Raw genomic sequence first — 9,877 nt, 5'->3', positions numbered from 1 at the left:
CCACATTTTTTCAGTGGTTTTAACAGTTTTAAAAAATGAGGTTCTGAAGTTAGTACCGCTGTTGTTCTAATGTTGTATTTGTGACTACCTCTAGGGGCAGCACTGTCTCAACAACTACATTATTAACATTAAAAATGACAAAGAAGAAGCAGAAGCGGAAAAAGAACTCAGATGGTCAAAAATGCAATGGCGCGTTCAGTTCAAAACAACTTTAGCTTAACGTAGCGCGATACAAAGTCCAAGTATTTCACTCAGCTCACATTTGAAGCCACGTCGGTCCCGTTTCATGTAAGAAATGGAGGAAGTTGTGATGGAATCCGCTGATTTTTCTGGCTGTCAAGCTGAGCTCGAGGTAGCAGAAGCTTGGGAAACTGTCACAGCAGCTCTGGTGGGTATACAACTGATTCCCGTCTGATAATTGACACACTTGACACTGTAGGGGTGTGACAACATATCGAAATGGTGATTTATCGTGATACTTTGTATCCCAAAGGTTACCGATATGCTCCTGCCAACATAAGCGGATTTTAGGGGGGGTGGCCGAATAGTATCAATATGTATCCTATATATATAAACGTTGTAAAGCAATAAAATTAGGGGTGTAACGGTATACAAAAATCTTGGTTCGGTACGTACCTCGGTTTTGAGGTCACGGTTCGGTTCTTTTTCGGTACAGTAAGAAAACAAAATGCAAAATATAAATGTGCTAGTTGTTTATTACACACCTTTGTGCTTTCAACAATGGAACATTAGCTTATACAAAGCTAGAATTCTGCTCAAAAAGTAGAGTATATTTAAAGATAATCCAACAACAATTTGCCTTTCAGACCCCGCGTATTGGTCAGCTTTCTTTCTGAAAGAAAGAAGAAAAAAAAGTCCTGTGCTAAAGAAAAAAGCAATCCCAATGACAAAGATTTTAACATGTATTTTACAAATGAAATGCCTCAGTGAATCATTTGTTTCCCTTATGAACGGTTTTCAAAAGCTTTGGTGGATTTTCTCAAGTTAAAGCGCCACACAGAAATTCATAAATTTAATTGTGTAAGCATGATCTGTGTATTATTATTTAATTACAGGTGTTTTAGCTCATTTCAATGTATTTTATTTAAATGGGCTATTATTTATTTTATTATGTGTTTATATTTTACAAATGTGATGTAGTATTCATTTATATTGTATATTTTATGTTGTATAACTTCAGTTCCAATGTGAATATTGGTTCCTACTTGTTTTGTAGTGGTAGGAGGGTTTTGTATTGAACACGGGGCCGTGTTGGTTATTATTAGGGCTGCAGCTATCGAATATTTTAGTAATCGATTAATCGACTGAAAATTCTATCGATTAATCGAGTAATCGGATAAAACATTTTTTTTTTTAGGTAAAGAGCAATTATACATATACATGAGAAAAAAAGACATTTAATCCAATATTGAACCATTTTCAGTCAATCAATGTCTTTATTTTCGATGTACATTGTTGAAAACAGCCAACAATTGCATCTAAGATGTGACTAGAAAAAAAAATTCACTGCTTTCACTCCAAAAACTTCTAGACCTTATTTACCATATTTCTTACCTAAAAATGTAATTACGCTTGATAACACACATCACTTGAAAGCTACGTGTTTTTCCCACGTGTGTCAATTTAGTTTCCATTTGTGTCAAGCTATTTTTAAGTTCTAGTTAAGTTTTAAGTTAGTCTAAACTGTAAGTACTAGGGTGTAACGATACATGTATTCGTATTGAACCGTTTTGATACTTGCCGTTTGGTTCGGAACGGCGGCGTACCGAACGAGTTTCTGACGTAATGTAACCCTTACGTTTCGAGGCTGTGAGTCGATCGGGTTACAGTTTCTTTGTGTAGATTATATTTACTCCGTCTTCCCTACTATAATGAGAACCAACACGGTAGGACAGTAAGAAACGTCAACGGCGCAACAATGTGGCCGCCGCGAGAACGCAGTGAAACGCGGCCGTTAAAGTTTATCAGCGAATGCACACCAGTCGCAGTGCGGCCGCGTGTTGCGTCCCAGAAGCGGCTCAACGCGATGCACGTGAAAACAAAGGCAGAGTTTATTATTTGACGCAAGACGCGGCCCTCCTGCTTCAATACTACTAGCTAGCAGACCGGAAGTCACCCGTGTAAAAATACGGTGGATCCGGTCGATTTTCAAACTAATATGCAAGGGCACAGTTGACTTGTTTTTGTTGATTTACAGTTGTCTTCTGTGCTATAATAATAACCAACACAGCCCCATATTCAATACAAAACCCTCTTACCACAACAAAACAAGTAGAAACTAATATTCACATAGGAACTAAAATTATACAACATAAAATATACAGTATAAATGAATACTACATCACATTTGTAAAATACAAACACATAGTAAAATAAATAATAGCCCATTTAAATAAAATAAATTGAAATGAGCTAAAACACGTGTATTTAAATAATAAGAATAATATACACAATTAAATTTATTAATTTCTGTGTGGCGCTTTAACTTGAGAAAATCCACCAATAAAGCTTTTGAAAACAATTCATAAGAAAAAAAAATTCATTGAGGCATTTCATTTGTAAAATACATGTTAAAATCTTTGTCATTGGGATTGCTTTTCTCTCTAGCACAGGACTTCTTTTTTCTTCCTACTTTCAGAAAGAAAGCTGACCAATACGCGGGGTCTGAAAGGCAAATTGTTGTTGGATTATTATCTTTAAATACCCGCTACTTTTTGAGCAGAATTCTAGCTTTGTATAGGCTAGTGTTCCTATTGTTGAAAGCACAAAAGTGTGTAATAAACAACTAGCACATTTATATTTTGCATTGTGTTTTCTTACTGTACCGAAAATGAACCGAACCTTGACCTCAAAACCGAGGTACGTACCGAACCGAGATTTTTGTGTACCGCTACACCCCTAGCAAGTACTGATAGGATTTTGAGTTTTTGCAGTGTTCATAATAAATGTATGATAGGGTTAGGGTTAGGGACCAGTGCTACTTGGTGTTTTATTCAGCAATGATTACTGAAGTAAAACTAACAGTTAGCTTTATTATGTTTTAATTTTACACCCGCATCACTCTACAGTGCTGTGTTTTTACAGATTAAATAAAGCCTGTATGTAAGACACGTTAGCCACGCATCGACAGTGGTCATAATAAATAGAAACCTAGCCCTCCGAAGGGCTAACGTTACGTGTGCGAGTGACAGTAACGTTATATTTATTAGCGCTGAGAAGTCTACTGCTTAAAGATAGCGGCTGTCTACTAACGCTGCCCGGACGCGGCAGAGTCTGTCATTTCGCATCTAGTTCTAAATGCATACGATATCTATGAGACGCATCGAACACTGCTACCACACTAGCATCATACGGGCGTAGTTTTTAGCAACGTCGGCGCAGTTTGTAGCGGCTGTCGGCTGCAGTAAGGTTTTTTTTCTTTTCTTCCTCTACGCACGTGACGTCAGCGGGTTGTTCATTCATTTATTTTCCATGCCGCTTTTCCTCACGGGGGTCGCGTTGTCACGCATTAAAACTAGTTCGGGCAAAACGTGATGCTTAGAGCTGGCAAAATTAAACGATTCTTCGAGGTGAATTTAATTACTCGGATCAGTTTTTAAACTCGAGTTACTCGAGTTGCTCTTGTATTCGTTTCCCTCTAGTTGGTTGTCAATGGGACATCAATATTACAATTTGTGACAAAAGATTTCGGGATTTTTTGTTGTTGTTGTCTTTTTGGGTCCAAAATGTTGATTATAATTGACAAGTGAAGAAAATAACAGTTTTTACATGAAGGTTATGGTGTCCTGAAAAAAGGGACCCCACCAGGCCGTTGTAAACATATTTTTCTTTGAAAAAAACATGCAAATTCGGACAAAATAGGCCCAGCTGTTATGAGTTAGTTGCCTCTGTTGTAGATGTTTCCGGGCTGCGGGCCTGAAGATGGGAAGCTGTCGATGTGCCTGCAGGTGTTGTGCGCTCAGGGTGCCGCAGAGCTCCTGGCCAGTTGGCTGCTGGAGACACTGCAGATGCGCTTATCGTCTACCGTGGTTCCCGAGTTTTGGTGCAGACTCAAGCAGGTGGAGAAGGAAGAGGAGGAGAAGGGTCGCATCCGGATTCTCCTCACTGCTTTCCAGGCTCTGCTGGAAAGCCTGCGGCCTTTTCTAGGTGAGGTCACTGGCGGGCATCTGGGAGTACGACTGGATTTGCGCAGGACAGTCCTTTGTTTAAATGCCAAGTACAACAGGTGGCACAGAATCGAGCAGGATGCTTATTTGTCCCCGCTCATGGAGTTGTGCGTGAACACAACACACAGCAGTGTGTTCAAATCACAACAAGTGCTCGCAATGTTATGCTGTGTTCAGATCAGACTGCTTTTGTGGTGCCCGTAGCGAAAGGCTTTTTGAGTGTTCCCGCTGATCTTCACGACGCCAAAAATTGAAGTCCGCATATCACGAACAGCTTTTGGTTAACATAATATAAATATAAGAGTATAATGACTTTTATCGCATATTTTAACAACTTTTTCTCCTATTATTATTTCAATCTCCTAATATTACGGCAAAAGTAGTTTTGTGTTGATAAAACCTTACACTGGTAAATTTCAGCCCGGAAACCAAACAACTTCCTTTACACGTAACGTGCAAATAAGGAAATAAATTACTTTAATCTCACAATACTTTGATTTTAATCCTTTAATTTTACAATACATGATTTCATTCTCGTTATATTCCGACTTTAATCTCGTAATATTAAAATATAGTACTACTGTGTGAAGATTATCCTCATGGTGTTCTTATAGTGGCTTTGGAGCGGCTGGGGGCATGGCAGGACAAGGGCCTGGAAGGTCTGGGCGGGCCCGGGACGCCTGGCCTCCGGCAGCGCGCCTTCACCATCATAAGGGGCCTCCTCCTCTTTCCGCCCTCGCAGCTTCTCCAAGAACGAGTGCTGGACTTCTACAGCAGGACCTTCTCTATCTACATCAAGCACCAGGGCCGCGTTCAGGGCCCCGATGGGGGCGTCTGCGGTGGCTGCGGGGTCCCTGTCGAAGAGTGTTGGTGTCAGGAGGCTCTCCGGCACGTGCTGGAACTCAGCCGCGTTCTGTGAGTGCAAACGTGACCGAGTTCTGATGGTGTACTGGCGTGTTGAGTGTCAACGTCTGTTTTTCAGCTCCACGTTGGAGCTTCAGGAGTGGGTGAGCTGCGACGCCGTCACGGCCATCCTTCACAAACTCATCGAGCAGTGGCTTGAGCAACACTGCCGGGGAGAGTTCGAGAGATCCTTCCTGGACGAGTTTCAGGAGGTAATTGGCTCCTCTTATGGCCCGACGAAGAGGCGTGTGGTGTGTTGAGTGACTGTTCAATAAGATGAATTTTCTTGGTTTACCATGGACTTATGTATAGTATGAATCCTCCATTTTTGCTCCAAATTTCAAGCAAAAAAATCAGCGGAATACAGGGCGAGGTGCAGAATATTACATTTTACCTGTTGTTTTCTTTATGTCTGCTAAATTTTCCTTTTAAATAGCACCCGGCGCACACAGTAAAAGAAAAAAAATGCATTTATTTGTCTGAGTGAATGATTAGTTTTTTCCAGCAGTGAGCTGTAATGATTATTAAATATGTGAATACTGTAATTTCCCGAATATAAAGCGCACTTTTTTCCCCCTAAAATCAACATGTAAAATCATGGTGCGCATTATACACTGGTACAGGGATGCAAACAGAAATATACATATGTATATATGTATATATATATATATATGTATATATGTGTATATATATATATATATATATATATATATATATATATATTATTATTATTAGGGCTGTCAAAATTATCGCGTTAACGGGTGGTAATTTTTAAAAAAATTAATCACGTTAAAATATTTGACGCAATTAACGCACTTGCCCCGCTCAAACAGATTAAAATGACAGCAGAGTGTAATGTCCGCTTGTTACTTGTTTTTTGGTGTTTGGCGCCCTCTGCTGGCGCTTGGGTACAACTGATTTTATGGCTTTCATGAGTGAGCATGGTGTAATTATTGACATCAACAATGGCGAGCTATTAGTTTATTTTTTGATTGAAAATTTTTACAAATTTTAATAAAACGAAAACATTAAGAGGGGTTTTAATAACAAATTTCTATAATTTGTACTAACATTTATCTTTTAAGAACTACAAGTCTTTCTATCCATGGATCGCTTTAAGAGAATGTTAATAATGTTAATGCCGTCTTGTTGATTTATTGTTATAATAAACTAATACAGTACTTATGTACCGTATGTTGAATGTATATGTCCGTCTTGTGTCTTATCTTTCCATTCCAACAATAATTTACAGAAAAATATGGCATATTTTATATATGGTTTGAATTGCGATTAATTACGATTAATTAATTTTTAAGCTGTAATTAACTCGATTAAAAATTGTAATCGTTTGACAGCCCTAATATATATATACATATATAAAGACTGTTTTTTTTTTTTTTTTTAATTGACACGGCCATGTTGTGTTGAAGAAACGTATGCGGCGATCCGTTGCCGACCATTACTGTACGTGACGTCACCATTTTGTTTCGGTAATACTTCACTCTGATTGGTCGAATGATTTCGTCTGTGTTAAATTCTGCTTTTTTTCACTCTTCATAAAGCACAGAATTTAGTTCCTTGAACTCATTTAAATCAACTTTTATTGCAGCTCCGCAACTCGGACCATTACAAACGTAACACAACACAGACTCCCTGTGTCCGTCAACTATATCTGTCCCTCGGGAAACGCAAACCCAAAAAAACAATAGTTCCTATTGGTACAGTCTAGTGTACAGCAATGCGCTTTCCGATTTCCGACGTGAATCCTCACTTTTATTTTACCGTATCAATCCATGGAAGAAACATTTATTTATCACGATAAAACAAGCAAGTTATACAGCAGCCTTTAAAAGAAAAGTCACATCTGTTTTGTTTTCTCCTGGATTCTGGTAAATTGAAGAAGTTGTCAGATCATATTATTACGTTACATATTGTCAGTTTACGGTAATGTTTTGAACTACCAATGTGCTATGCTGGTGCTGTGTTTCACCTGTCAGTAAATGACATTTCTGTATCTGTACACGAGCTCTGTTTTCTTGTATTCTTCTATTTATTTGTGCTAAAATTAGGGTGCGGGTTATATACGGGTACAATAATTTTCCCTAGATTTTACAAGTAAATGTTGGGTGAGCGTTATACACGAGTGTGCCTTATATTTGGAAAATTACGGTAATTTATACTTAATTGACTTAATTGTTTTGTTGAACGCAATGTTCTGCAAAACAACTTTCAAGCCACAGAAAATTCTTCGAGGAATCAACTCTTTTTCACCGCCGATTCTTGAAGTGACGATTTAGTTTCGGAATGGATGGGTCCTCTTGTGCCCCACAGTGGTTGGAGCTGGTGGTAGGCTGGCTGGGTCAGGTGTTTTCTGGCCAGGAGGCCGGCGACGGCACAGCTGGCTCGGTGCTGAAGCAATGGCGCTGTCACATGCATCAGTTCTTCTGCAGGATCTACGTCAACATGCGCATCGAAGAGTTGTTCAGTATCATCAGAGGTGAGCTGCTTGTGTGCGCGTCAAAACTATCCAAACAAACGGGACTCGCTTCTCTCCCAGACTTCCCGGAATCTAAAGCGGCAATCCAAGATCTCAAGTTCTGCTTGGAAAGAACTAACCAACGCCAGCAGCTCCTCACTTCACTCAAGTCCACTTTTGAGAATCGCCTGCTGCACCCTGGTGAGCTACACCCACTCTCGTCACTAAGGGCTGCCTCCATTAACTTAACCTAATCATTACCATTGACAGCAATAGACGTCCAATCCACTTGTACTGGGAGGAACTGCCGACCCCTCCCAGTGCAAATGTATTCCATGTCTATCGTAGCCAATGTGTTAATGATGAAATAATAACAAATTTGAAAAATAACAGTAATTAATACCTCTAATTCTGTAATTAATTAATTAATAAAATATTTTTGTGTTTGTTTTTATTAATAAATGAGCAAGAATGAAATATCCCCCAAAATATTCTATCACTGTCAACGGCAGCCAAGACGTTTGTGGTAAATATTCCCCCATTTATTTCTTTATTTTTAAACTAAAAACAACAAAAGGGTAAAAATACAGTACTGTATTTAATTTGATTTTTTTTTTTTTAATTTTAAAAATAAAAAATAAAAACCAAAGAGTTATTAGTTACGTGCCCCTGAGGGACATCGACAGAAAGAAAATAAATTTAAATCATCCAGTGCGCACCAGATACCGTATTATTCGGACTGTAAGTCGCACCTGAGTATAAGTTGCACCAGCCATAAAATGCCCAACGAAGAGGAAAAAAAACATATATAAGTCGCATTTTGGGGAAAATTTACTTAAAATCCAACACATAGAACAGATATGTCATCTTGAAAGGTAATTTAAAATTAAAATACAATAGAGTACAACATGCTGAATAAGTGTACGGTATGATAATGTTACATGATGCATGAACAACGAAATGCGAACGTGGCCGGTCTGTAAACGTAATATACCTATTATGAGTTATTCAGATAACTACAGTATAACACAAAGAACATGCTAACAAGTTTACCACACCATCAGTGTCACTCCAAAACCCCAAAATAACATGTGAAATTATATAATAATGTGTTAATAATTTCACACATAAGTCGCTCCAAAGTATAAGTCGCACCCCCAGCCAAACTATGAAAAAAAAAAAAAAAAAAAAAAACTGCGACTTATAGTACGAAAAATACGGCAGTATGTGGTGCACACTAAAAACTATCTGGTGAAAACCAGAAATAATCTGTTAAACATTAGCATTATAAAGCATTTAAGCTAGCGGACTTTAGCGATGCAAGTTCGCCAATTGTTCTTTTGTTAGATCCTCATTTATTTAGCAGTTTTGGGGTGCTGAAAAGGATAATTCAGGATTTAGTTGAGCTTTACTTCAATCTTCGACTCAACTAGTGCCTGTGCTTAGCCTCAAACGACATAAAAAAAAAAAAAAAGAATCTAAGTACAACAAAAGAACAATTGGCTGACCTTGCATTGCAAAAGTCTGCTAGCTTAAGTGCTATATAATGCTAATGTTTACCAGATTGTTTCTGGTGCGCACCAAATGGTTTAAATTTATTTCAGTAGATGTCCCTTAAGGGGCTCTGTAAATAGTAAATATTTTGGATTTTTTGTCTTTTTAATTTTTGAATTGAAAACAAAAAAAGTGTAAACATTCATTTTAAAGGGATCCACAGATAGAATTACTTGTAGTTATTGAAAGATAAACGTTATTATGAGTTGAAATAATGTGATATTAAAACTAGAGGTGTGCAAAATTTCCGATTCTTAAGATTATTCACGATTCGGCCGTGGAAGATTCGAGAACGATTCACAAACATCCAAATTCCGATTGTTGAAATATGACAAGTAAAGCAGAAGTACAACACACTCAGGGCACCGCGCGGTCTTTGGGACACAATGAGAGCGGAGCGAGAGTAGCTAAACATCATGCTTTTCATTACCCGGCCCCTCGGGTAATGCCAATGCTCAACTCACGGCTCTAGCTCAACTCATGCCACGAGATAAAAAAACACAACAGCATACCTGACTGCTGCCGAAAAGCTGCTACAAAGTACATCCACATAATGTTACGGTAGATATCATTTGTATAGGACTAGATGCAATATAGATTCGGTAGCGTTAGCAGCAGATCTACAAAAAGCTAGAAGCGGGCGTTAGTAAACGGCCGCCATCTTAAAGCAGTACACTTCCCTGCAAGGCTGTTTTAGCGAACCTTCCAAGCAAACCTAATTAACTTTTTATCTAAAATACTCCTAAATCGGTAAAAT

At 38.4% G+C, this 9,877-nt stretch overlaps 1 protein-coding gene across 1 annotated transcript in view; it reads left to right on the top strand.

Moving 5' to 3' along the window:
* The first annotated feature begins 160 nt into the window (after window positions 1–160).
* anapc2 (anaphase promoting complex subunit 2) overlaps window positions 161–9,877 on the top strand; it is a 24,224-nt gene continuing 14,507 nt past the window's right edge. Inside the window, exons 1-6 of the mRNA XM_057860933.1 lie at window positions 161–388; window positions 3,918–4,167; window positions 4,802–5,102; window positions 5,170–5,302; window positions 7,422–7,587; window positions 7,648–7,767. Of these exons, the coding sequence (XP_057716916.1) occupies window positions 296–388; window positions 3,918–4,167; window positions 4,802–5,102; window positions 5,170–5,302; window positions 7,422–7,587; window positions 7,648–7,767 (1,063 nt within the window). The 5' untranslated portion in view covers window positions 161–295. The remainder of the gene's footprint in view (window positions 389–3,917; window positions 4,168–4,801; window positions 5,103–5,169; window positions 5,303–7,421; window positions 7,588–7,647; window positions 7,768–9,877) is intronic.

Source organism: Corythoichthys intestinalis, chromosome 16 (genome assembly GCF_030265065.1).
Source record: "Corythoichthys intestinalis isolate RoL2023-P3 chromosome 16, ASM3026506v1, whole genome shotgun sequence".
NCBI lineage: Eukaryota > Metazoa > Chordata > Actinopteri > Syngnathiformes > Syngnathidae > Corythoichthys > Corythoichthys intestinalis.
Note: the sequence above shows the minus strand (reverse complement) of the source record. Positions and strands in the feature narration are given on the sequence as shown.